The 26,803-nt window shown below is 42.8% G+C and overlaps 3 protein-coding genes across 7 annotated transcripts; 1 reads left to right on the forward strand and 2 right to left on the reverse strand.

Moving 5' to 3' along the window:
- Positions 1 to 688: 688 nt before the first annotated feature.
- LOC143165385 (tRNA-specific adenosine deaminase 1-like) lies at positions 689 to 7,547 on the reverse strand. 4 transcript variants are annotated; one of them, XM_076348801.1, is made up of 6 exons: positions 7,471 to 7,547; positions 6,811 to 6,932; positions 5,743 to 5,886; positions 4,182 to 4,236; positions 3,294 to 3,424; positions 689 to 1,794 (listed from the first exon to the last, which is right to left on the reverse strand). In XM_076348801.1, the coding sequence occupies exons 3-6, from the start codon at positions 5,879 to 5,881 to the stop codon at positions 1,172 to 1,174; spliced, it is 948 nt and encodes a 315-aa protein (XP_076204916.1). In that variant the 5' UTR covers positions 5,882 to 5,886; positions 6,811 to 6,932; positions 7,471 to 7,547; the 3' UTR covers positions 689 to 1,171. The 4 variants fall into 4 exon arrangements, with proteins under 4 accessions (XP_076204916.1, XP_076204915.1, XP_076204913.1 ...); XM_076348800.1 differs by having other exon boundaries at positions 6,811 to 7,002; XM_076348798.1 differs by lacking the exon at positions 7,471 to 7,547 and having other exon boundaries at positions 6,811 to 7,129.
- Positions 7,548 to 7,657: 110 nt separating this feature from the next.
- Positions 7,658 to 18,807, reverse strand: LOC143165411 (lysine--tRNA ligase-like). 2 transcript variants are annotated; one of them, XM_076348837.1, is made up of 14 exons: positions 18,707 to 18,807; positions 17,821 to 17,971; positions 17,453 to 17,618; positions 16,944 to 17,037; positions 16,485 to 16,671; positions 16,184 to 16,309; positions 12,717 to 12,836; positions 12,312 to 12,474; positions 12,039 to 12,212; positions 11,214 to 11,299; positions 10,468 to 10,553; positions 10,006 to 10,132; positions 8,192 to 8,335; positions 7,658 to 7,796 (listed from the first exon to the last, which is right to left on the reverse strand). In XM_076348837.1, exons 1-14 carry the CDS (start codon positions 18,766 to 18,768, stop codon positions 7,710 to 7,712), a joined length of 1,773 nt encoding a protein of 590 aa, XP_076204952.1. In that variant the 5' UTR covers positions 18,769 to 18,807; the 3' UTR covers positions 7,658 to 7,709. The 2 variants fall into 2 exon arrangements, with proteins under 2 accessions (XP_076204952.1, XP_076204951.1); XM_076348836.1 differs by lacking the exon at positions 18,707 to 18,807 and adding an exon at positions 18,486 to 18,691.
- Positions 18,797 to 23,737, forward strand: LOC143165412 (telomeric repeat-binding factor 2-interacting protein 1-like). Its single transcript, XM_076348838.1, has 3 exons — positions 18,797 to 19,312; positions 19,467 to 19,543; positions 20,167 to 23,737. Exons 1-3 carry the CDS (start codon positions 18,826 to 18,828, stop codon positions 20,608 to 20,610), a joined length of 1,008 nt encoding a protein of 335 aa, XP_076204953.1. The 5' UTR covers positions 18,797 to 18,825; the 3' UTR covers positions 20,611 to 23,737.
- Positions 23,738 to 26,803: the final 3,066 nt, after the last annotated feature.

Raw genomic sequence — 26,803 nt, forward strand, 5'->3', positions numbered from 1 at the left:
TGTCCCAGAAGAATGAAGTTTTGCTCAAAAAGCAACAAACTGACAATCAACGCTAATAGAAACAACTGTTGACAGGAAATCATGACTTTCCAATCTGGTTGCCAAACAGCACTCATCTTTCTAAACCTAAATATACTCCACCACTCCACAGCAATTTCTGCATTAGGTCTAGAACTCAGTTTCCATGGGCTGCACAGCACACCTGAAGGCACATGATACAGTTTTCAAAAACCTCTACTGAGAGCAGACTGACAATACGATTTTGAAATTTTACATGGGATGGACTTGTATGCATATGCAATGACCCAAGTATTAACCTCCTGGACAATTTTCAGTTTGGATCCAAGCTTAGGAAGACAGCAGAAAGTAAACTGGTTTTACTACAATTCCCTTTAAAGCAAGTTTAAAATACTGCATCTTTTACTTGCTGGAAAGTAAGTCCAAAAGCAGGGTCTAAAATCAGCAAAAGCTTCAGAAGAAATAAGCAGTTCATTTAAGGCTAAATTATAAAAAGGTTTGTAAGGACAACCAGAAAGACATCTTTTCCACAGTGCAAAAGTCTACCTATGCATTCATTTGGAGTAATTTCAGTCAGATTGCCTTTAGGACGGATGGATTTGGGGGCTTTTTAATTTAATTTTAGGAATGGTCCTGCAAGAAATAAAAGCTGCTTTTGCTCACCAACACAATTCTATAAAAGGAAACTTATAGATATTCAGAATGACTTTGTGGAGTATGGATAACTGAATAAATTAAAACTTTTCTTGACCCTGCTTGAGGAAATAAATTCAGGAAGAGGGCAAGGAAAGTTCAACTCCACTATGCTAAAAAACTTCACTACGCTGAGTTTGTGTCCTTCTGGCTGCTTTTTCTGCTGAAAGGCTTCTAGAAAAACTGAGGTGGGTAACAGCTTCTCACTGTTCCATGAAGGGACAACCAAGGGGATCCTGAATCTAATGGAAATTCTTTTGTGAATCTTCAAGTCTGATCCATCAGCAGTAGTCACCTTTTCTCCATACTACACAGGGCTACTTTTTGAAAATGTGAATTTGCAGAAATTCACATTTTCTGCAAATTACTTTGGTGCAAAGTCCTGATATTTGTGTGACACATGTTGTCTTCCATAACTCATTGCCTCCATACACACTATCTGATTTCCAAAGGAGAGAACTTACCTTTCAATAATTGCTCTCCGCATAGCTTCTTGGCTATATGGACACTTCCCCACTATAATTGCTGACAGATACAATGGATACTGCAGGAAATGCATCAGAAGAGCTCCTTGACACCCTAACACATTCCAGCGAGCCAGTTTATCACTGCAGGACATAGAGCATGTTCTGTCCCCACGACCTGGCTTCACTCGTAATAATCCCACACAGTGATACCCTAGCCCAGGTATCCGGGCATCACCCAGCTCTCCAGGTACGCATTTTGCTCCAGTTCTATAAACATCTACTACCTTCGGTCTCCCTAAGCCAGTCTCCTTATTAGCTGTTTGTATCTCTGCAGAAGAGTCACAGCTCTTTGGATTTGTGTCGCCATCTCGTTTCACAGATACTTGCTGAACAGCCAGGTCTTCAGTGATTACAGAAGAATAATCATCATTGTCAGTTTTCATTCTCTTGATTATATGATTACTTGCCATTTTCTCTGATTTCCTTTTATCTTCTGGACCCAAACGATCATGGTTACTTATACACTCTGCTGATTGTCCAGCTGCATCATCTCCAGTCACTGGCTTAGAAAGCTGGTTCTCTGGTTCACTAATTGGAATAATAGAAGCATCTCCACCTAGAACAAAAGAATTAACATCAAAATTGGCCAAAAACACCTCTCTCATGACTGGAACACATCACGCCAGTAATATTATGGCTACTACTAGCTTTCACAGATTTGCACTCAGGAAAATTTAATTATGAGAACACACTTTTCAAACAACATTGCCCTGTACAATGATGAATCAGACTTCGCTGAAATTTGAGCCAACATGTTTAATTTCAACTTCTGCATTCTACCTAAGAAATAATAAAAAATGCAAAATTTAAAACAAAGATTATAAAGCAAAAGGTGTCAAAGGCATTTGACAGACTACAAGCAGTGCTGAAGACTCACAGGAAAACTAGTCTGATCTAACTAAACAATACAAACCTCTAAAGAATAATTAAAGAATAAATTCTATAAAGAATAATTAAAGAATAAATTCCATCCTATCAAATAAGGATGGAAATTTTAATCTGTATTCCTAAAACAAGCTCAAGACCAAAATTCTGAAGCTCAGCTCAAAGCAAACAAAGCCTGACAGGCGTGTGAGAAAAAGGCAGTCAGGAAATTATTTTTGCTATTAAATTTGAAGATTTAGATTCTATTCTCATATTGCATTAACAAAGAAAACCATCATAGCATATTCCAGCAATGCCATAAAAATCATGAAAATGTACGAGCAACTAATTCACTATGTGAAGTACTGATGAGGCATATTTTGAGAGTGCTTAGATTTCTTTGCTCTGGTAACAGACTAGCGGTTGAAGAACACGCTGGTAAGAGTGTGGTAACATCGAGACATCCGATAAGCTGGTAGACCAAGAGGTCGCCTTCCTACATTTTGCCAATAGATCCTCATCTTTGTGGTGTTGTTTTTTTTAAAAACACACAAAGAGCATTTTCCATGACAAAACAAAAAGTTGCATTCCATTCCATAAGAAGTTTTGGGTTGGGGGGTGGTGGTGGTGTTTTGTGGGTGGGGCTTTTTTGGTTGTTTCTTGGGAGTTTGGTTTTGTTGGATTTTTCTTGGGGGGGGATGTCCTGTTTTGTTTTGGTTTTTTTGTTTGGTTGGTTTTTGTTTGGTTGGGGTTTTTGGTGGGGTTTTTTTGTTGTTGTGTTGGGTTTGTTTGGGTTTTTTGAACTGTGGTAAATGTCAATGTTTTTTATTAAAATTTGAATCCAAGGAGACAACATTTAAAGAAAAGCAACCAGGAAATATGACAGGACCTGACAAGTATGTTAGTTTCTGGAAAAGAAAATAGTAGCCATTATTGTTTACAGAGAACGTGAAACATTCCACTATATAATGAGCAGTATTAGATTTACGGGGTTCTCATGAATCACATCCAGTGAGATAAAATGCCAAATGTATCTGTGGAGGACCAGTCAAGTACATCTTAGGGCACATACAGATAACATGAGCTACTGCCTCACTCTCACTCCCAACCAAAGAGGACCAAAGAAAGGCAAGGGGCAGAAAAAATTCTACAAGTGGGAGCCATGAAATTGGTTCACTCCAGCATACTCACATGGGGTATGACTGGAGAAGAAAACAAATATGATATTTGGTTTGAGTTTCCATTTCCCAGTTTCAGTTCCTGGAATAAAGATACTGCACTGCTGATGGGAAGCTGCCAGCCACATCTGATAGAGAAGATACCTGTTAGGCAGAAAGTTTTCATGAAACATTTACTTCATTTTTGATGCATGGGAAAACAACAAAAATTAGATGCCCACTAGTGCCTGTTCTTTCCCGATGAAGTCTATGAGGAGCCAATCAGTTATGCTTCTACAGATAGATGGGATCCAACATACTCCACAAACACATCATTGGACCCTTAATAACAGACCTCAAAGGGCTGGCTTCAGTGGAGTTAACTATCTCCTCAAATCGTGTATCTAAGGTCCCCTCCTCTCACTCTGTATTTTTACCAGCACTGCAACCCAACCAATTCTGTGAGAGCCAGTTTAGTGGCATCAAACCACACGAGATACACTCGTTCCTGTAGCATTACTGTTCTCCTGGCTCAGTTCCTTGAACCAGCTTATCCCATGTGAACAAGACGACTGGTATGTCGGAAACAGCAAGGCTACCCTTGACAACTAGTCATCAGACCAGCATTGACGTCACATGAAATCAGATCCTATTTCTTTGTACAGAGGCTCTACAAGAATGAGAAAGAAACAAGCTTTTGTGAAAGGGCCTTAACACCACCTAGAAGTGTAAAAATTAGGTTAAACTCCTGCTAACAAAGGGAAAAAAAAGTGTTGCCTACACAGAAGTAATACCGTCTCTTTCATTACATTCTCATCCCTGAAGCTGCAAAATCTGGCTATTTCAGCTATAGGTCAAAACCATTTGTATCACAACAACCTCAAGTTGCACTGAATAACAGCATGCAAACTTCATGCCTCACCTCTGGAAGCTCCTCTTGGCCACAATTTCAGCATGACTGTCATTCAGAATGTCTCCTAAAGCAACAACCAAATGAGACCATACATATCATTACTGAAAAGGAGACGAACAAAGCAAGCAGAATTTGACAAATGACAGTTCTCCAGATTCGTTAGCATTTGAAGGTTTAACATTGGTATTAGGCTATTTCAAGATATTTAAACTTCCAATCACTACAAAAGGAGGTCAATAGCCTACACAAATGAAGGATAAAAGTCTTCGCTCTGCAGCAAGTCAAGAGACTTGTTTAAATACCAAATTTGCACTCTTCTGAAATCTGAAATCCTTTGAGTTGAATAAAACACTGGCTTCCTTCAAAACCTTCCTGATGTTTGTTCTTAATAGTAAATCTTGATATTCTCAGATTAAGCGTAACATCCAGAAAATTTCAAGTATTTGTTAAGCTTTTGGTTGAAGTTTCTTGTTGCACTTTGCCCTACAATTTAAATTACTTTCTTGTAAATAATTCTGATTTTACCAGGTTTACACACCTCACTTCCTGCAGTATCTGCCTATTGTGGTATCTAAAGGAACAGGATCTGTAGATCAGCTTTTACTTCAGCAATAAAAGGCCAGGCGATGAAAGTACTCTTTAACAGTTCTAAAAGTTTAAAGTTTCAAAGTTCTCTAACAGGCAACCATTAACATGACCTACCACCCAAGTTAATTTAAAAATAAATGAATGTTATCATAAGAGAAAAATATTTTCTAAACTTAAGATCACTGAAGACAAACAACAGAGAGAAGAACTAGCTTTACTTTTTTCTAGTCAAATTTCTACTTTGACTCTTAGTACCTAGGTTGTAAGTAGTACAACAGTTTAATCACAATTTTCCTAAATCAATCAGAAAAATGTCTGTATTAATACTCTTCTGATGGCTAAGTCACAAGAAACATCAACAAAAATCTAAGATACAGAATTTAGTTTCTTCTCTTTTGCTCCACTAATTCATTTCAGTATGAAGGACATTATACAGAACATGAAATAGCCCGAAAGTGATGCATGCAAAACCATTTCTCCTATCTGGCTCTACTCCTCCTCTGAAGTCTAAAGAAGGTAGAAAGCCCTGTACCTCATAGTCACAAACACTTTTCCTCCTTAGTCACTTTTCAGCATTAATTACTATGGCTTCTCCCCTCTCCTAGGAGGGGGGACAGATACATTCCGAATTAAAAAATGGACATGCAGAGCAAGGAAAAGTCCTACAATAAATGGTAAGAAATGGTAGCTGTGGGAAGTCATGTATCTACCCATACATTTATTGTACAAACACTTAAAACTATCTAGCTGCAGAATATATGGTAAGGGAGAAAAAGCCTGTTAGTACCTTTCCGGTGTCACCCCTACCCTAACTCAGCAGTAGTTATCTTTTGCATCAGACCACAATAAAACTAGACTGTAACAGGTGACTGAAGCACAATTATTTTGCTTATGTTTTGTTTTGCTTTTAGTTATGAAGTCTTTGGGTATGCAGACTCAGGGCCTAAACTACACATTTCCACATATAAAAAAGTTTATTCACCTTTAAGGCAGCAAGTGCAGCAAACTTTAGGGCAGCCATTCTGGCTGCCTAAGCCCCTCTCTCCTTGACGAGGTGAGGTCTGCCTTAAACTTCTGGCTTCAGTCCAGAAGTCTGAGCTCAATGCCTTGGACATTTTCATTGATTCTAAGACACCAGCAAGAAAGAAGGTAGCATAAGTAGTCTGTTCTTGGATTTCACATCATACTTACCAGTTTTTCTCATTTTGTTTTGGCCAATACATTTTGTTCCAGTTCCCATAGCAACAACTTCCTTTGTTACTGAAAAAAGAAACAACATTAACTGAACAAACTATCGCCAGAAGCATTGCTTTGGTACAGTCATTCTGGTAAGACAACACACAGAACATTTGCGTGGAAGAGAAGGTACAGGGAGGCAGGCCATTGGACATTCCAGAAAGGAAACAGTATCAGCTGGAGAACTGAACCTAGTAGGCAGAACCACCAGTGCTAGGAAAAGTCTGTGATCCCACAGCAGGAGTGCTAACACAGGCTTCATATGCTAAGGCAACACACAGTGGACACTGGCATAGGATTCCTCAAACATGTAAGAGAGAAGCATGGGATACAATCTGCATGACAACATGGAAGTGCCAGTAAGGGAAAGGAAGATGATGGTGAACTAACACAAACACACAATGTAATAACACAGTCTGTTAAAGGAGAGCGGACTGAGACCTTTCTAGGATTCTTTCAAACAGTAGCCAAACACACTTTTGCAAGGGTTCACATTAGGAATTCAGGTCCTGCCTAGACTTTTGCCACTTATTGAATAGCCAAACGCAGGCTTTCATCTTCTTAGTTACAGGCGGGGAAAAACAGCCTTTCACTATAACCACCTCTTTCCAGACAGAAGCTGTAAAAGCTTTTACAATCACAAAGAGTAAAGAATTTGGGTGGAGACTAAAACGGAACAGGAAGGGGTGTATGGTTTTTTTTAGAAGGTATCTTGAAAATAAATAAATAACTAAATAAAAAGCATCAAGGACTGCCACCTCCTCACCCCCTTCCCTCCCACCACCCCCCCCAAATCCCCGTAACTCATTCTTACCCTGCAGATTCCCTGGACTAGGAAGAACCTCTCTTTGGGTTGCAGACTCCACTTTGACAACAGCTGCCAGTGAAGTCCATTCCCTGTTTCGATCTGGTTTCCCCTGCTTAGGGAGTCTGGTCCTATAATGTAGGTAACATAGCTCAGCAATTTCATCAGCTGACCACATGGCTCCTGGTGCAAGTGCAGGTTCTAAACAGAATTGGATTCCATCACAACACTGATTAACCCCCATCTCTTCAAATCCTACTGCCTTGTTCCGCACGACACCTTCCTGTACCAGATTCCAATATCCAAGGCCTAACTGCATCACCCCTTTCAGGATTATTTATAAGAAACGTATCATATGGAATAAATAACTTTTTTTCCAAATCACTAGGAATAAAAAACAATGCTAGAACCCTTCTAGTCTGGCAGCAGGTGAGATTGCTGGGTTCCCACTACGCAGCAGTCAAGTGTTCATCACACCACTGTCCCCGTGCGGTCCCTGCACCACACCCGGAGCACCTGGTACCACTGCGCTCATTCCGAGGCCTCCGGGCCTTCGCCCCGCCCGGCGACCGGGGAGCACAGAGCTCCACAGCCAGGGCGGCCAGCGCCCCAAGCGAGCTGGTGTAGTGCTCAAGCATACATTACGCCGGCCTCGGCGCGGGCCCCTACCCTCCGGGTCGACGGTGCCGCCACTCCTCGCCGGGCCGGCCGGCGGCAGCCGAAACCCCGGGGCCGCGCCGGGCCAGGCGGCTCAGCGACACCCCGCCCGCGCACTCGCTGCTGCTTCCCCCTCGCGCGGCGTCCGCCGGGAGCGGCAGCTCCTGCGCAGGCGCACACAAAGACACGGAGACACGGAGACGGGCGGCAGGCAGCGCCGCGTTTATTCACGGTCCGCGCCGCCCCGGGCTTCACACAGAGGTGCCTTCGGCAGGCTGGTCGGGCTGCGCCTCCTTCTTGTTGTCCTCCGGTTTCATGGCAGGGAAGAGAAGCACCTCCTGCGAAAAGGGACACCGTCAGCGGGCGCCAGGGCCGCCCCGCCGCCGCCCCCCCCCCCCCCGGCCTGGGGAGCGAGACCCCACGGGCAAGTCTCGCGAGAGCGCTCCTGGGCCCGGCGCCCCAGGGGCGGCGCTAGCTGCACACGGCGCCGCGCTGGCCGAGGCTCGCGGCGGCGCACCACCGCGCCGCGCACCCCGGCTGCACGCTCTGTCAAGATTTCTAGGCAAGCGCAAGAAAGGAGAGCTTTTCTGAGGTGGAATGCTTCGTCTTAGGGAATCGCAAATGGCTACGCTGCCTGTTGCTCGTTTTGTTAGAGAGATGGCCTGCTTTGCAGAACCTCATCCCCCGTTCTCTGACAAAGCTTGCAGTAGGCACTGCCATGCCTAACATTTACCTTGATGTTACTGGAATCTGTAAGGAACATGGTGAAGCGATCAATTCCCATGCCCCAGCCAGCTGTAGGAGGAAGGCCGTACTCCAGTGCGGTGCAGAAGTTCTCATCAATAAACATGGCTTCATCATCACCTGCAGCTTTTGCCTAAATGAGAAAATCAGTAGTAAAAGGTGGGCTGTACAGAGTGAGACAGTACCACTTCTGCTAACCCCTACCAAAAAGGAGGGGTATCGGTATTTGTAGCCATCATGTAACTGATGAAACCAAAGCCCTGTACAGCTGCGTGAGTAACAGATGAAGGAATCCTGGCACCCGGAGAACTGTGGAGGTCACTTGTACAGCTGCTTCCAAAATAGCTCTAGGCTCAATTCCTTTCTGATCTGTAGTTTCCTTTCCAGACAAAGGCCCAGGCCCCTCACTTCAGTAAAAGCTATCTCCAGGGCCATATGGCAGCAGATGACAGTGGAATAAATTGCTTTCAAAGGCTTCTCAGGTTCTTTATTGCTTGCAACCCCTCCTTTAATGTTTGCAGAAACAACTAAGAAGCAAAATTGTTTGAATTATCAGTAGTTGCTCCATGAAACAAAGTTTAGGGATTGCTTTTTTCCCCTCAAGTAGAAAGATTAAAAAACCCTATGCAGAGATGGTAACTAATGCAGCTGACCCTGACAGCCTCCAAGTGCCAAAAGTCGTAATAATAAAAACGCAGACAAGCCAACCCTCTCAAATTTAGAAAATGCCAAGTGTAAGTGTTGAAACAACAACAACAAACATTTTTGCTCACAGTTTCAAGGAAGACTTTGCAAAAGACTGTTAAAGCAAACTTTTCCGCCCGAGTCTGGAATCCTGAAATGTGAACTGCCATCCTTCACCTCAATCTCCACCCTAACATTAAATTTTCAGGCAAATTTTCATTCAATATATATAATCATATGTCTGCAAAGTCTGGCTATAATCATGAGAGACAACTGCAGCAAACATATATACAACAAATCAAAGGTGAAAGAAATCTGTAATATTATTCATTCTGACTGAACGTTTTGAAACTTACTATCAAGTAAGTTAGTTAACATAAGTCTATTTTCCTGGTTTTGACAATTGTTTAATCCTCTCAGGCAGCGTGAAGCCATTAGAAAGAGCAGGAAGAACAGAAACTCTTTCTGCAGACCGCATCATCTGACCACAATCTCTTGTGGGCACGCATGCATTCATGGATGTATATACCTAATTAGTAACAAAATCAGTTTCAGTCACTCCTTTCTGAGGCTTATCTAGAGAAACCTAGTACTATAAATTTGCAGGCCTAGTAATTTCCAGTCTGCAGCTCTATTCTGTGAGCCAATTTAAAATAGTAATAACTCAGTTCAGGAAATCAGGCTATTTCTTACACACCATTCAAACTCTTACCGGACACGAAAATTTAAGAACCTAGTAGTATAATGTTGTCTGACTACATAAATGCTTCATGGGGGAAAAATAACTTTCAACCTCAGCAAGACAGAGAAAACTCTTTGCATGTTTGCTCTTTTTCAGATTAGTACTTCAAGTAGAATAAAAGGGAAGATATTCCAAAACAAAGTCGCACTACTAAAAAACTAATCAACAGCAGTGTTTGGACTTGCTTACCTTAGAGAGCAAGGTTCCTTTAAAAGGAATTAACTTTTAATGACAGGCTTTCACTTGAGTGAGAAACACTTGCTCAGAGTAGTAACAACCCTTTTCAGCAGTAGGGAGTAATGACAGATTTGGAATAGACATGGGAAATATTGCTTACATGCCTATATCATTGATTCACTATGAGCAAGACACCATACCTTGGCCTGATCCTCAAAAAGCTGCCGCTGACGGAAAGGATCATTAAGTTCTGTGTACGCATTGCACACTTCCTTCTTCATTACAAAGAGTTCGAAGCGTTCTGTTAGTCCCTGATGAGAGCGATGCCTATGTGAAGACGACAAAACAACCATACCTTAAAATAAACATCCTTAGAGGAGCAAAGAGCACATACATTACTTCAGGAGGATTGCCCACACTTAGCAGTAACAGCTGTCAAAACTACAACTATTAAGCACACCTCTTCCCCGGATGACAGGTTTCACAGCTCAGGAACCAATGTCTGCCTTGGTTGGTGTCAGAATTCACAAACTCGTATACAACATCAAAATCTGTTTTCACATACGTGACTTTTTTTTGCTTGCCTTTTTTTTTTTCTTTTTAATAAAGTAGGAGTAGAGCATTTAAAAGAGTTACACACTGACTGTGTCTCATACTCTTACCATTTGGCTAGAGGACTCATGATCTGTGGGTGATCACAGATGAATGTAGGGTTGATACACGTGACTTCCAGGAATTCACCAACTAACTGCAAAAACAAAAGCAAAACAATTACGTAGAGTACAGTATCACTTTCCCAGCACTGCCTTCCCCAAACATCCTACTTCCTTCTCTTCACTACTGAAGAAGGTACCATAAAGCTGAAAAGTTTCCCAACTAATAATTCCTGATCATGGTAATGTCTTCACTAACGGAGAGCGTACGTCCTAGTTGGATAAGAAAAATGACATGGCAAAAACTGTATAAAAAATAACAACGTAATTCAATTTGGACATTACAGCAAAGGCCAATAGGAAAAGCAGCAGAAAAACAGCTATCAGGTCCTATTTTGGGTACAAAGGAAAAGACTTAATACAGTTGACAGAAGAACTATATGGTAAGCCTACCAGTTTGGTAAGGTACATACAAATGCACAGACAAAACTGATCTGCTTTAAGCACAAGAGACCAGTTATCAAACCAAAATTCTCTAGCACTCACATTAAGCAGGCATCAGTAAACTACATTTTGGTGTAGACAACACGAAAAGATTCTGACACAGCAAGTTTTCTCACTGTGATACAGAAATAGCTGAAGCGCATTTCAGCGTGTTTGCCCAGATGCAGCTAAACTTTTGCTCTGAAGAGACTTCTGTTGATACAGATAGATCCTCAAAGACATTAGGATTATAAAACCACACCTTTACTTACTCTGTCAAGAAGCCTGGCTGTTGTCCTGGGAGGTGGACACTCAACATTTCTCTCTGCACAAAGCTCATCAAAGAACCTGCGAGTTTCTGAAATTGTTGTAGACAAAAATTAGAAAAGTCACCCAGGCAACCACGTTTTTTCTTCTTTCTGCATGCTTCAACGTGTCTTACAGTGATTTATAAGGTCTTAATGGTATACACCATGGAAAACATGAGCTTAAATGTCAATCTACAAAAACAGTGTTTGTTTTTAATCAGTTTACACTAAAATATAAGTTATTTTATATTTCAGAAACTTGACAACAGTTAAGCACAACCCCATACAACTGCTGGTTAAAAAAGAAAACTGGGGGGGGGGGGAGGGGGGGAAATCACTGAAAAGTGTATGAACTCATTTCCTTATGGCTCTGGATTCCACGAATAAAATAGCACATACGCACATTTTGAAGCAAGCCCAAAATAATCATACTCCTAACCTATGATCACAGGCACAGAGAATCAACTGCACAAAAGACAGAAGAAATAAAAAATAAAAACCTGGGTCTCTTCAACAGATCAAGAACTCCCCAGATCATGCCTCTTGAGTATACAGCATCACACATACTCAACAAAGGAAGAGGCAAAAGAGTCAGATCCTGCCAAAGACTGCAAGGCGTGAAGGCTTCTTTCTGGACTCTTAGGTAACAGACAAAACCAGAGAAAAGCAATCCCATGTGTTAGTACTACCTCAAAAAAGCAGCTGACAGACTGCAGGCTGAGAACTCGAGACCTTTTGCCCTCTTTCTGTTAAAGAAGAATTATAGGACATTCACACTCAGCATCTAACCTTCAGTTTCAAAACATTCAGCTGGTGGAAATTTCACTCCTAGAACCTTTTCCAGATCATACACCATGCTAATTCGCCGGAAGGGAGGGGTAAAATCTATCTCATATGCCTGTCCATCTTGACCATCTGGATGGTAAGTGATCCTGTAACTTCCAGTAATGTGTCTCACCATTCCTACAAAAGGAACCTGAAGTTTAGAAGAAGAGTATGCCACATAATATGCAATTCTTCTAGAGATTCTTACTCTTTTTTAATTAATATTGTATACGTCACCTGAAAGCAACTTCTCTGTAATTTCCATCAAGTCATGGTAGTCTGCATAAGCCATATAGAATTCACAAGTTGTGAACTCAGGGTTGTGAGTCAAATCAATTCCTTCATTCCGGAACTGACGCCCAATTTCATATACTCTGTCCATGCCTCCAACCACCACCATCTAAACAAACAGAAATTCTAGTAAACACACTAACTTTTTCAAAGGAACTAAAGAGAGCTCAAATGCACACAACTGCAACATGACCTTATAGATCTCATGCAAGATACATTTTGTTTCCTCCAATCCAATGAGTCCACCTTTCTTCAAGAATAATCCTCGTTTTACCTACATTTACTTTTTTAGAATAAGGTCACAGCAGTCTGGAGAATGTAGGCTTAGCCATGAGGGACTTGTATTTTTACCTTATGGTAAAGCTCTGGAGCGATTCGCATATACAAATTCATATCCAGTTCATTGTGGTACGTGATAAAAGGTTTTGCCACAGCTCCACCTGGAATTATATTCATCATAGGAGTTTCAATCTGTAAAATAATAACAAAAATTTTGATTTAACAGTGGCATAAATATTTCCAGGCTCCTACCTCAATGCCCTGCTTTCGTCTAGTCTGTTTCCAAAGCAGAACTCTGTAGATCAAGCAAACAAACCACAGCTAGCTTTGATGAAAAATCTCTGTATTTCATTTATTGTTTGACATTCCAGTATACGAAAACAATTCTGCACTAAAGAGCACTTCTCCCATGCAGTCAGTGAAGACAAATTACTTAAACTATTTGTTGCTATCAAGAATCATTCATATTTACTATAAATGTGAACCTGCTAGGTTCATGTTGTCAAAGCCAGGAACTGGGCTGTGGCATTGTCACAAAATCACCTCTCTACATTGCAGAAAATGAGGTTCAACAAGGCCAAGTGCAAGCTCCTGCACCTGGCTCAGGGCAATCCCCAATATCAGTACAGCCTGGGGAATGAATGGATTGAGAGCAGCCCTGCAGAGAAGGACTTGGAGATACTGGTGCGTGAAAAATTGGACATGAGCTGGCAATGTGCACTTGCAGCCCAGAAAGCCAACTGTATCCTGGGCTACATCAGAAGAAGCGTGGCCAGCAGGTGGAGGGAGGGGATTCCCCCCCTCTACTCCACTCTGAGGCCCCACCTGGAGCACTGCATCTAGCTCTGGGGTCCCTAGTACAAGAAAGAGGTGGACCTGTTGGAGTGGGTCCAGAGGAGGGCCACGGAAATGGTCCGGTGGCTGGAATACTTCTCCTGTGAAGACAGGCTGAGAGAGTTGGGGTTGTTCAGCCTGGAGAAGAGAAGGCTCCGGGAAGACCTCCCTGCGGCCTTTCAATATATAAAGGGGGCTTCTAAGAGAGGCGCAGAGAGACTTTTTACCAAGGCCTGTAGCGACAGGACAAGGGGCAATGGTTTTAAACTGAAAGAGGGTAGATTTAGATTGGACATAAGGAAGAAATGTTTTACGATGAGGGTGGTGAGGCACTGGAACAGGTTGCCCAGAGAAGCTGTGGATGCCCCATCCCTGGAAGTGTTCAAGGCCAGGTTGGGCGGGGCATTGAGCAACCGGGTCTAGTGAAAGATGGCCCTGTCCATGGCAGGGGGGTAGGACTAGATGATCCTTAGAGGTCCCTTCCAACCCAAACCATTCTGTGATTCTACGATAAAATCCACTTGGTAAGAGAGCGAGCTGTTTCATAAAACTTATGAAAAGTATCAGCCTTCCTCAGTATCTTCTCCAAATCATTGTTTATGCTGTAAATTCTTTAGGACAGTCTCTGTAGCAAAGCTGTAAAGCAGTGATTCTGAAAGAAATGAAATGCCATGGATACTGCAAATTTTGCAAAACCTAAACAATTTTAATAATATTGCTTTTTTGGGGAAAAACTAAAATTATTAACATTTGGAATATTCAAAATTATTTGGTGGTGAGAATGGCTGGGAATATATGGATACATGGAAACATTCACTTTAGATAAAAAGCTGTTACTGATCTTCCATATGTATGGGGAATACTGGAGTCCAACTGAATTAATTTCTGAAGAGATACACAATTTCACGCAGAAAAAAGAATTAAATCAATCCGCTGCAGGCTTCAGTGAATTGATTTAGTTAAAATCATTACAAATTTTCTTTCACAGAAGCTGCATTTTCTTAGATGTTTAAAAGGTGACCAGTTATGCTTCAAGTAGTATACATTATTGACTACGTAAGAAACAGACTTCAGTTCAATGTCTCTTGACATTGAAAAGAGGAAGTAGCTGAAAATGATGGAGAAATGGAGTAGCAGAATGATTTACAACTCAAAACTTGGCCCCCTACACAGAGAACTGGTGGAAGTAGCTAAACAATTTTCGAATTGATTCTGTGGGATATGCCACGTTTAAACTGCTGTGCTTACAAACCAGCTTGGCTTTCACATTAACACAAAGAACTTCAGTATACCTGTCCATATTCTCACATCTTAGCATCAAGAATTAATGCCCCATTACTAACCCAGAAGCATGAAAACAGGTATTTTCACAACAGAATTTCACAATTCACAACAGAACTACCTATAGCCATACAGAAAGGGAATGCTTCTACGAAACAGAATGAGACTCAGGGCTCCTGTGAAAGAACAAAGGTCAGGGCAAAAAAAGATAAGTCAATGTGTGATAAAAAGCGAACAAGGATGCAGCTAGGACTTAAAAAAGAGAAAAAATTTTGTCGGCTATGAATTAATATAGCTCCCTAAACAAGTATTTAATGGGATTCTCCAAATAGATCTATACCACAAAACAAGCTGAGCTGCGGAAAACAGAAAGCAGTCAGCATCCCAGACAGTACTGGAATCAGAAATAAAGTTGAATTGATGATGACTGAACTAACAAACCCTGACAATCAGCTGAAGAACATGATACAATACCCATGACAGTTTGGCTAATTTTTCTCAAAATTAACTAATGTCTGTCCATGACACGACACTACACAGTGCCATATGGAGTACTGGTATGATCGAGCACTGTGCGATTCATGTACCTCCAGATTGCACTCTATTGTATAGTAGGCCATTCCCTGACTTCTCTGCCTTTTATTTTATTCCCAACATTCTCACCAAGCCTAAGCAACTTACTCCATTATTCCAACAACAAGTCAAAACTTCATATAAATTGAGAAGGACTTTTATGGTCCTTTTTGATTAAGTTATCAGAACACTAAAATCTGTAAGTACTAGATTAAGAATTATTTGGAAAAAAACAAAAACAAATCAAAGAAAGACATTAAAGCCATCATACATACGACAGAGATGACATAGCACAGGTTCGGATTCCCACTGCTCTCAACAAACTCCCACTGGCAGCTTTTGCAGATTCAGTTGATAAATACTAGTAAATAAACTACATTAAGGTCTAATCTTTTTGCTAACTGTAAAGTACAACCAAGAATCTGGATGCAACAGAGACCAGAGCTAGTATTATTTTCTCATATGCTACTCCACAATAGATCTTAAGATAAAACTGATTGTACTTACGGGAAGTAAAACCTGCATTTACTTCCACAGGCAAAACACGGTTTCAGAGATGTTATTTCCACCTTAATTTACTGAAATAAGGAAAGGGCAGCAGTAGTTTGAAGTACTACCTTGACAAAAGTTTCCTGAGTCATAACCTCACCAACTGAGGAATAGTCTTAACTTTAAAAAGAGAGGAAAGGAATGGTTCTCATTACATTAAACTTATAAAATACACCGTGCTGAGGTAATTATTCTCACTTCTGTAAATATTTTGCATATGAGCCTGAATATAAAGCATCCTTGAAGGTGAGAAGCTCTAAACACATTCAGTATGCAGAGAAAAATAAACACTGAAGCCTTACCTCAAGGAAGCCCAACTCATCTAGAAAGCTCCGAATATATGTAATGATCTTTGCACGGGTTATAAATTTCTGCCTCACATAATCATTAAGAATTAAATCCAAGTATCTCTGACGATACCTAGTTTCCTGAAAAGAACAAATATCTTTAGAACAAGCTAGACAAAATATGCTGCCAAAGGAAAAAATACCAAAACAAAACTAATGTTCATTTGTTGACGGATACCATCAGCAGATATAAAAGGTCATCCGTTCAGACCTATCTGTCAAATTGCCTCCCAAGAGTGACAGGTATGACAAGTACCTTATCTTTCAGGCCAAAGTGAAGATGAGGCAACATGTGCAGGCATGGAGACAACAGAGTTATTTCATAAGGAATAATACTCAGTTCCCCTTTCTTTGTTTTCCCAGGATTCCCCTCTACACCAATTATGTCCCCACGACGCAGCTTGTTGTTAATACGGAAATACTCTTCCTCAGATTTGTAGAGCCTGTAATTACAAAACCAATATAAGCAGTTTTGTTTAAAATTCAACATTCCAAACTGTCCTGCAAGTTTCTCCCCAGACCAAATCCTTTAAAAAAAGGATTCTTCTAGCAGGGAAACCAACCACAACATCCTAAGCAAAACATTACCTGGCTGCCTAAGCCAACCCACAGACGAATAGCCTAAGGAGATGAAGGAATAGAATGCCCAAATACAGACCTCTAGCCCCCAGAACGCAGCTCAGTTTAGAATGCTACTGGGAATACCTCTACTTACCTGGAATTTGCCATGACCTGCAGCTTGACTCCTTCGCCACGAAGATCATAGAAAATCAGCTTCCCTCCAGAGGCACGCTTTGCATGGATTCGACCTAAATATCAAAGTATGCAGGACATCAGGAAGAGTCACTAGCAGAAAGGATATAGCAGCAAAAGCCACAGTATTATCACTTGGACAAAGGATCGTCAGCTCTGAACTGATCACTAACTGTGAAAGAGAAGCCTCAAAATTAATACCTTAAGTCTCAAAATTAATACCAGTGCACAAAAGACCATATGAACTTTGGGTCCTGGAGCCCATATCACAACCTGATCTTGTAGATGTTGCACAGGTCCACTCAGTCTGAAAGGACGTGTCCTGAATAGTCTAACACTGCTACAGACTTCATGACCGAGTAATGGGCGATGGGCAAAATTCAAAAAGAGACCACCCCATCACCAGAAGCAGCTAAGACTTGGCTTAGCAAAGCAACAGACCATCTTTCTGTATCCCAGATAAGCCTTTACCTGCCACTCTCACTGTAATGTCTGCCAAGTGATCTCCTGGCTGCAGGTGACTGTACTTCTCTATAAAATCTGAGAGACATAAGTCTACATGGAACTTGTGGGGATAGGGATCTTCACTGGTGCCCTTCAGCTGCTGGACTGCATGGCTACGGATCTTGTAGTATTGCTGTCACCAGAAACAAACACAACCAAATGATTTTGTTAGAAACTGAAAATATTTTACAGGTTGTAAATTAAAACACAGCTGCCCTTACATAGGAATATGTAGGTCTCTCCCCTTTTAACCATTTAGTTCCCCTTGAATTAAAAAAAAAAAATCAATAACATTTATTCTCGGAACAGTAATAAGCATGAAGCCAGATGCTCACATTTGGATCCAAGCTTTCCTCATCAGCACCAATGTTATTCTCAGAGTCAGAAGCCAAGGAAGGCTTATCTGAATGCTTTTCACTTTGCTCTTTCTGCTTTGCCTCTTTTTCAGCTATTTTTCTCTCAGCCTTTAAACGCCTCTTCAGCTCACTGCAAAAGAGAAGGAAACCAGATGCAGCAGGTACTCCGATACTTCTACAGGGAAACACTTGGTAGGATTCTGCCAAAAGCTTACTGTACAAATAACCCTGTCATTCCTCTTACTCTGCCCAAAAATCAAAATAACCCTCAAGCATGTTTAAACGTTTTCTTGTTTGAACTCCTTTAGTTCACCTCCTATGAGATACAAATACTCAGAGAAAGTTAAAACTGAATTAAACATTACATAAACAGACCTTCAGGATGTGTGCCTGTGTGCCCAAGGGCCTTCCGCAGGCCATTTTATACATAAGAGCCTAGCAACCCCAAGTAGCATGTAAGTGAAATAAGGCAAACTCGCCACGGAAAAAAGTCAGGCGCTACTCAGGGTTCCCGAAGCCGCCTTCGCGGCCCGGACCGGCCCCCCGTGGCCCACAGGCGCCGCGGCTCTTCCCGCAGCTCCCGACCCGCCGGCCGGGGCTTCATAAGGAAAGAGGCGGGCCCAGCCAGGCCGCAAAGAACCGACCTGCTTTGGTCATGAAGTGCCTGGCGCCATCGGAGCGCGGGCGCGGCCCTCCAGGCCCAGCCGCGGAGCCGCGCAGCGGCGGGGCTCAGCATGGCGCGCTCCGACGGATCCCCTGGAGGAGACACGCACCGGGTTAGCCGGGCGTTAGCCAGGCATTCGCCTCGCCTCTCTTGCACGGCACGGCACGGCACGGCACCACACACACGCCCGCCCGCCCTCACTTTTTGCTGAGGCGCGACTCGGTCTCCGCCGCCTCACACACGCGCTCTGCCGCAGCCGCCATCTTCCCAGCTCCAGCCGGCCCTTCCGGTGCTCCCGCGCCTGCGCGCCCGGCGCGGCGATGGCGGAACGCGGGGGCGAGGTGGTGGCGCGCTCGCGGTCGCTGTTCTTGTGGGACGATGGGAGCCCGATGCGGTTCTACGTGCGGCCCGGACTGGCCAAGCTGCGTTTGGCCCCCCTGGTACTGGCGGGCGGCGGGCGGCTGTGCCGCGTGCAGGAGCCGGGAGCCGTGCTCCTGGCGCAGCCTGGCGAGGCGGCGCCCGGCGGGGCTGTCTCCACCGAGTACGTGACGGAGTGCGTGGAGCGCAACCGGCGGCTGCCGCTGGAGCCCTTCCGGCTGCCCGCCGCCTCGCCGCGCGGTCGCCTCGCCTTCACGGAGGCGGAGGACGCAGCGCTGCTGCGGGCGGTGCGCGGGCGGGGCGAGGCGCGGGCGAGCGGCCGGGCGCTCTGGAAGGAGCTGGAGCGGGCCGGCCTGACGCGGCACAGCTGGCAGACCATGCGCGACCGCTACCTGCGGCACCTGCGGCCCCTGCGGCCGCTACTCGGGGGTGAGCTGGGGGCAGCCGGCGGGGCTTGGCGGCGGGGGGCAGAGCGGCTGGGGGGCGGCAGGGGTGAGAGGAGGTTGATGGTCGGGGGGGCGGGAGCGACCGTGGCCCTGGGCCCTGCCGCGGCCCGGCAGTCGATGCCCGCGTGTTCCCGCAGAGCCCCAGCAGACGGAGGAGCCCGCACAAAGCACGGGTCTTTTCGAGGCGGCTAATCGGGAGTTCGAAAGCACGGAGGTAAGCGTCCAGGGCCGGCACGGGGAGTAGCATTGCTGCTGCAGCTGCTTTTGCACACCGCAGCGCCACTGAGAGCAAGCTGCTCAGAGTAGTCCTTCCTGGTTGTCGCAAAATGGTAGAACAATAACTCGTAATTAACTTCTTAAATGACTTTGTACCATGACATCCCTTCTGCTGTGGCTAAATGGGAGCATCATGTGAGCCGTGAACTGTGTGGCTTATGATGAATGGTGCCTTGCAGCGGCATATTTTCTCAGTTTGACTCCCTGCCCAAGTTAATTTGAGGAAATTAACGTGACAGTGTTGTCACATTAAAAGCTGTGTTGGCAAATGGAAGTCATCCTTTCGCCTTAGGCATAAAATGTTCCTGCAGTTGCATTAACAGTTGCCTTTTATACTTAGTTTGTTCAAATTCTCCCTTATATTTCATGCTTTTCTCTGATCTTGTATATCCTCATTAACACATACGGCTTCACTTCAGTCACTGAATTTTACTATGCCTAGTAATTTCTGAGTTTTTTATATACTGTAGAATCACAGTGGAAGGTGGTTGGGTAGCAGTGATAAAGGAAGCCTGCCAGAAAATACCATGTCTAATTGATGACTGCTTCTCTTACTTTTAGTCAGGAAGTGACACTTCGGACATTTCAGAAGAACTTTCTATACAAGATGGAGAGGGAAAGTCCCCAGGAGAAGCAGCATCTGGTTTGAAAACCGGACCGGAGGACTCTGCTCTCCCTGACACTCAATTACAAAAGGAAGAAAGACCAACAAGCACTTGCTATTCTTCCGATGTGGTGGGAGAAGTAGTAAAAACTATGCAGCACTTCATGGAGAAGTTCAGCATGGACCTGTTCACTGTTACACAGGCCTTTCTGAAAAATACTGGTGAAGTGGAGACTACTTTATACTTTCTGCAGACAGGGCAGCGCTTGGATGGGTACCCTGTATGGAGCAGAGAGGATGATTTGGAATTGCAAAAGGATGATGAATGTGTCAGAAATAAATTGATAGCAAAATTTGGAGCTGAAAATGTAGCAAAGCGGGTAGCATTTAGGAAAAGTTAGATAGCAAAGCAGACGGGAATGACTGATCTGGCACTGTGGCAGGAACTTAAAAAAACAAAATCATTTTAGTAGTGCAAATGTGATGGAAAATGTGATGCAACGTTCTGAAGTTTTAGAAATGCTTTAAAATAGTTTATAAAAGGCCTAGTTTGTATTTGATTTTTATTTGTAATACTGAGTATACTAAACATCTAAAAGTAGAAAATGGTGAAGAGAGAGGTTCTATACAGTATCAAATTTTCACTGAAAATTTGCTTTAAAGTGTGTATCTACTATATAAACCAGCTGACAGTCCTACCTGTACATTGCTGCATGCAAAGGATTTTGAGTCCGGATGGCACCAAAACCTGAGAGAATCATGTTAAGCACTCTAACTTGTGATGCATTATTAGTGCACAATAGCAGCCTGCTCTCTGTCATGTGTCTGTTACTTCAGGCTGTTGCGGATGATTGTTTAATAACCTGCTCTGTCAGTTATTGTCATTACCTTTTTTTTTTTTAATGAACCTTGATTAGCAGCAGACATTTGGAGACGATAACAATGAAAATGTAACTGTTCAAAAAGAAGGATCAAGAACATTCATGCCAGAAGAGGTGGCAGTTGGTCTCATAAATGAATGCTGAGATGTCTCAGCATTTGGCCATGTGTACTGGGAATGGCCAAAAAAGGTCACTGTGCCATTATAATATTCAATCTCATGTTACAGAGATCTGTCAGTTAAAACCTCAGGCCGGTAGACAGTCATCTCAGTTTTTATTACCACTTCCAGCATGTGTTCTCCAGTGCTAATATTGCAGGGTTTGTCTAACAACATTAACTTTACCATCTTGCTTCATGATTTCAAAAACAATGAATAGCTCTGCCTCAGCTTGCATCTCTACAGATTGAAGAGTCCCAGCTGCTTTAATCCAGGCAAAGTAACACTTGTACCAGACCATACAGTCTAGTTGGAAAAAGCAGACAAGCTTTCAGAGCCACGTGCAACAGTTCAAGTAGGAAATACAAGTTAAGATGGAGTGCTTGGAGTTTATTTAGGTATTTATCACCTAAGTTGTCTTTGAGAGAGAGAAAACACCATTGCTAGTATACAGTCACAGTCTGAAAAACTCAGTACTTTCAGCCTGAAGTCATGCTCTGGTTACTATGTTAATATTATTTGAAGTCAGTCCTGTAAATCTGGAATTCATTCTTTGGTGAAATAAAATGGGCTCGTAAAAGCAGAGATTGATTTCCCCCCCCCCCCCCTTAGAATTCTATTTTGGGGGTTTTGCTTATTGCACTGTGGCACTCAAAAAAATTAAGGTGAACTAGGAAATTGTCAATTTTAAGCCAAATTCAAATTATATTGAAAGTCAACAATAACTTGATATAATGAGACTGCTACTTTAGAAAACCGCTGTCCTGAAACACTAACTGATTATTTGGGGAGTTAACCAGTGCAACCAAATAAATGCCAAAACTGTTTTAGACTATGTAGTGTTTCACTGGACAGGTCATTCCTGCTGAAAAAGTGAGAATGGTTTGACACATTCATGCTGCTCAGACTGGTTACTTGAGGCTTGTGTGGAAAACCAGACAAACACTTAACAAGAGAGCGCAAGACAACATAGCAAATAAAGTAGTAAGATTTTTTTAAAAATTAGAAACTTTACCAGCTGGATTTGAAATCCAAGGACTGCTGATGACCAGGTTCATGAACAAAAGACCCGTCACCTCCTGCAGCCAAAACCTCCCATTCTAGCTTGGGTGGTGTACACATCTCAGCAGCACCATAACATCGCAATTCAATGGTCATCTTGTTTAACCAAAGCTGCTCTAGAATTCAAAGTGAGAGGAGAACACATTAAATGGCTGCAGCATAAAAAGATCAGGTGTAATGCTTATTATATCTTTTTATAGCTCTAAGTGACACTTATTTTAAGAGTGAATTTGTCTTTTTCAGGGTGATTAGACATGCAATGCAAACTTCTGAGTGCATACAGTGCTTTTACCTTTGCAGAACTATACAAACACATTGTCTAACACTGAGGACCTTTCCATACGCACTTGGTGTGCTCGGTAGGAGTAGGAACTAAGATACAAAGAGCACAGCTTACTCAAGATTGCTCTTTTCCATCTGTTCTGAACTCCCGAAAGGCACAGCTTATCCACAGATACACTCTTGCTTGTGCAGGCACATGGGTGCCTGGCACTGGGTCTAGGTCTCTTCAGTCCACTTTCCCATTAACAGGACCTGGAGATGTCACTATATCATACAGTTCTGCTTCAGGGCATTCTGGCTCTGCCTTCTCCACGATAAAAATCCTTGTTTTCTCTGCTTTGTCTTACCAAAGACAGAGTTACATTCCTTCCAATATGCTGGAGACAGTTTGGCTTTCCATGTTCATATCAGGTCCCTGTACTATCAGGGAGTGTCAGGAATGCTCTTTTTGGAGTTTAAAGACGTATACAAGTTTCTTTGTATTATTGCCTGGAGTAGCAATATTTGTAAACCTGTAAGGTTGAGCAGAGTGGCAATGCGCATGCCAGAACTTTGAGTTAAAGACAATTCCAGAGGCAGAAATACTGGTTCTGCAAACTATTAACTGGAATTTGGGTGTTTCCCATTTGCTTCCTTTTAGAGTTAGCCAGCATTCATCAAAATCGATGAATTCTGGCCTTTCATAACTAAAGTTTCTAGTGAAGAACTGACCATGCACCAGACTGAAGAGCAACAGACAGGAATACTGAGTCAGTTTTCAAATGTCCCTTTGATTGGCGACTTCTCCATCTTACACTTCATTGGTATAAAAGCAGAGTTTACTCTTCTGAACTTGCACAATGTAAACTTGACATTTGTTTCTAAACAGACATCCATGATCTTTATTTTATGCACGTGCCAAAGGATGTAGCCATAGTTTTAAACGTCATGCTCACTGTCTTGAAATTTTCGGGGTTTTTTTGGTTGTTTTTTCCTGCTCCAAAAAGTATTTTAAGTCATCTTTGCTTGCATTAAGACAACTTTAAATTTTCATGTGACCACACTGTGTGGCTTTGGTGCTTCCAGGAAAAAAAAAAAAAAATCTTACCAACTGTTGTATTGAGGAAACATAGCTAAAGGAGTGTAGTAAAGATACACTGAAATCAGTGATCCTGCTTTTTCTGTGATTAAGCTTGGGAAGCAGAAGTTAAAGTAATTTTCAAAACAGTACATTAAGAAAATGCATCATATGTTATTTTTATATCATTTGTTTACTGGCTGACTGGAAACACTATGAAGGCTTTGGTCCAGCTAAACATTTAATACACGGAATTACTGAGTCCACTGAAAACAAGTATTCATAATAAAACTTAGGCCACTCAAGCTGACATTGGTTTATGTAGAGATATAATTAGCAATGTACTGAAAAGAGTCTATGTTTGCTCACAAACAGGCTTCTTGGCACTTAAAGTAGGAAGCTCTTCAGTATGACTTCAGTAAGAACAGGCTTCTGAGCCTCCACGCTTTTAGCTGAATATGTTGAGTTGAGGTCCATTTTAAACGGGCTTCAAAAGAAATACAGTGGCTGTGCGCTCCTCTGGTGCAGTATGAATCCTACTTCTCTATGCCAGCCTACCTGCTCTGAGTTTGCATAAACACTGTTTAAAGGAAGATGCCTTGCCTTCAGTGAACTTAGTACTAGGATGCCAGTGCTGCCTGCTCAGCATGGATTTTGTCATTCAACAACAGGATCCCTAGTAGTAAGACTATGACTTCCCTAAAATACAACATCCCACCCTTTGCAGGGATTAGGGATTTAGCTCTAAGAATATAGATATCCACAGTGCTATGGTAGCAGGTGATCTGTAAGTGTCACTAAAGCCTAAATGTTGGATACAACTTCTGATTATCTCCTTTATGAATCTAACTTCAAATTTTTATTTACACTACACAAGATTGAGATCTGCCTCTTCTGAATTGAGTCAGCATTATTCCAGTTTTACAGATGATGAAATGGAAATTCAGACTCTGGAAAGATGCAGAAAGAGCACCTGAAGTCTTTCCAACCACTAAGAGTAAGAGCTTTGTTTTAAACAACAGGATTGTTTATACTTAGAGGAACCCTATCTTAGTGATCTCCAGAAAGAAACCACGTCCCTGAGGAAAAAACATCCTGTAATCATCCACATGCGCTTTAAAATGTTTTTAGTCTTGGTGATCAGGGCTGATGATTGCTTCATCCAAAAGAAAAGCATGACTGAAAGTGAAATTTGGATGGTGACTGACTTTGTGCTGAAGGAATCACCAGCAGCTATAGGAGAAATTCAGCTTGTATGGTATACAGACTTAGTAATGCATCTGAATAATTCAGTGTGCTAGGCCCTGTTTAGTGGTAAGAGAATGTCCGGATTCAATTTCAAAGGGCTCCTTCAGAAACACTGACATTCATCTAGTCCTGCACCCAGAAACCAGGAAAACCCTGCTAACAGGGTGACACGCTGAGGTCAGCCCCTGCCCACCCACCCCTTCGACGGCATGAGTGTGCACAGGGGCATTTGAAGAAATAGAATTTCATGGATAAGAGAAATGCTGCAACAAAACACCAGCCTGTGAAATCTAAATAATTAACAACAATACTGAATGTAACAGAAATTGAAAGAAAGGCTCCTCCCTCCTGCCTATATGGTCTTTCCCACTGCTGACCAATTACGCATCTAGAGCTGCCTTGCTGGGCAGCTAACCTCCCCTACTCACTCCTTGCTGTTGCACAATTCATCCTGCAACTCTCTTTGTAACTGCTGCAGGATGGTCTTTTACCCCAAAGGGACACACAGGATCTGGAATGCTGATACCTACCCCAGTGAAGGTGACTACAGAGCTGCTTCTGAGCTGGGAAGCTCTTCCACTTCTCTAGGGTGCTACTCTTTGTGGTCTCAGAGCTGACTGTTAACTGGGGGTGGCTCACTGGTTCATTCCACAGGTCCACTCTTTAGCTAGCAGCTACTTTCTCTTGCTAACCAACATAACTGCTCAGTGTCTGTCTGTAAGGTTACTTTCCCTACTTTCCTCAGCAGAATCGGCACATAACAAAACCCTCATTAATTCTCCAGTACAAAAAACCCAACCAACCCAGCTGCTGTGAATTTGTCGGAAGAGCCTTCTTCCTACTATTAGAGACTGCCATTCAGTTAGGGCGAGTCCTTCTCTGTCACCCTTCAAACACACACAATAGGTAGAGGCTGGACACTGTTTCTTGCCTGTACACCTTCAAATATGAACACAGTCACTATATCCCCTAATTTTAAAATTCAGCAGTATTTGTTTCTCTTTTTATGAAGATATTGCAACTTTTTAATAACATGCAAATGAGGTCTAGTCCTCCAGGTAGACGTTGTCACTTTTCTATAGTGGGCATCTAATGCCCTTCTGGCAAGTTTAATATGAGCGCTCCTCACTAGAGCTACACTGGCATGAGGAGGGCAGCTGACCGAAAAAGTGAACAGGGCCTTGGGGCAAGGGGCTGCAGCCAGGGCAGATAGGGAAGAGGAGCCCACCGGGAGGAGGAGCAGTGAACTGGGGATGTGTGTGTGTGTGTGTGTGGGAGGGGGTGGTGGTGGAGGGACACAGCTTCCCATGGCCCTGAACACTCTGATCTTGCCTGGAGCCTCCTCAGATCACTTTCAATGCCCAGCCTTGCCCTGATCACCTTTGCCCAAGGATGCACATCCTCAGAATTGAGCCTCATCCCTTGTTGATGCTTGTGATCCTGCTTAGGACAGCTGCCTTGCTGTCTCCGGGGAGTGGAAATATTCCAGCTCTGGAGCAATATCTGAATGCACTGTTAAATAGATGCATGTTAAAGGGACTCTGCAATTCACACATGAAAGAGGATGTTTAGAAGGAGGTATTTGTAGGCATTTCACTCCCTAAGTCTGGTAACAAGCTTTTCTCCTTGTCTTATGAACACTGTTAAAACCAGGTAAAAATAATTCTGTTGTTCAGGTTTGAGCTACATATTCCCATTGGAGGTGGGAGAATGGCATCGAAGATGGTGGAGAATGGCATAGCCTATTAAACATAATTTTGTTGTGCTCTAAGACAGGAAATACTCTCACCAAATAATTCAGTAGGATAACTTCCCATTCTCCTCTCGGCTTCTTCAGTCCACTGCCACAAACCTATCTTCCCAGTTCCAGTATTTATACCAATGGAATCTGTGTCCTTACCTTGTC

Source organism: Aptenodytes patagonicus, chromosome 11 (assembly GCF_965638725.1).
Source record: "Aptenodytes patagonicus chromosome 11, bAptPat1.pri.cur, whole genome shotgun sequence".
Taxonomy (NCBI): Eukaryota; Metazoa; Chordata; class Aves; order Sphenisciformes; family Spheniscidae; genus Aptenodytes; species Aptenodytes patagonicus.

Bases quoted from the DNA above. Each gene is read 5' to 3' on its own strand.
- LOC143165385 (XM_076348798.1), bottom strand. From the start codon at position 7,120: ATGCAGTTAGGCCTTGGATATTGGAATCTGGTACAGGAAGGTGTCGTG. The intron at 5,887-6,810 runs GTAAGAATGAGT...CTGGTGTCTTAG, and splicing joins TAGTCCAGGGAATCTGCAGG to AATCAATGAAAATGTCCAAG. The intron at 3,425-4,181 runs GTGAGGCATGAA...TCTGCCTAACAG, and splicing joins GCCAAGAGGAGCTTCCAGAG to GTATCTTCTCTATCAGATGT.
- LOC143165411 (XM_076348836.1), bottom strand. From the start codon at position 18,577: ATGCTGAGCCCCGCCGCTGCGCGGCTCCGCGGCTGGGCCTGGAGGGCC. The intron at 12,837-16,183 runs GTAAGGCTTCAG...ATTATTTTACAG, and splicing joins ATGAGTTGGGCTTCCTTGAG to ATTGAAACTCCTATGATGAA. The intron at 10,554-11,213 runs GTAAGTAAAGGT...TTGTTTTTGCAG, and splicing joins CAGCCAGGCTTCTTGACAGA to TTAGTTGGTGAATTCCTGGA.
- LOC143165412 (XM_076348838.1), top strand. From the start codon at position 18,826: ATGGCGGAACGCGGGGGCGAGGTGGTGGCGCGCTCGCGGTCGCTGTTC. The intron at 19,313-19,466 runs GTGAGCTGGGGG...GTGTTCCCGCAG, and splicing joins CCTGCGGCCGCTACTCGGGG to AGCCCCAGCAGACGGAGGAG. The intron at 19,544-20,166 runs GTAAGCGTCCAG...TCTTACTTTTAG, and splicing joins GGGAGTTCGAAAGCACGGAG to TCAGGAAGTGACACTTCGGA.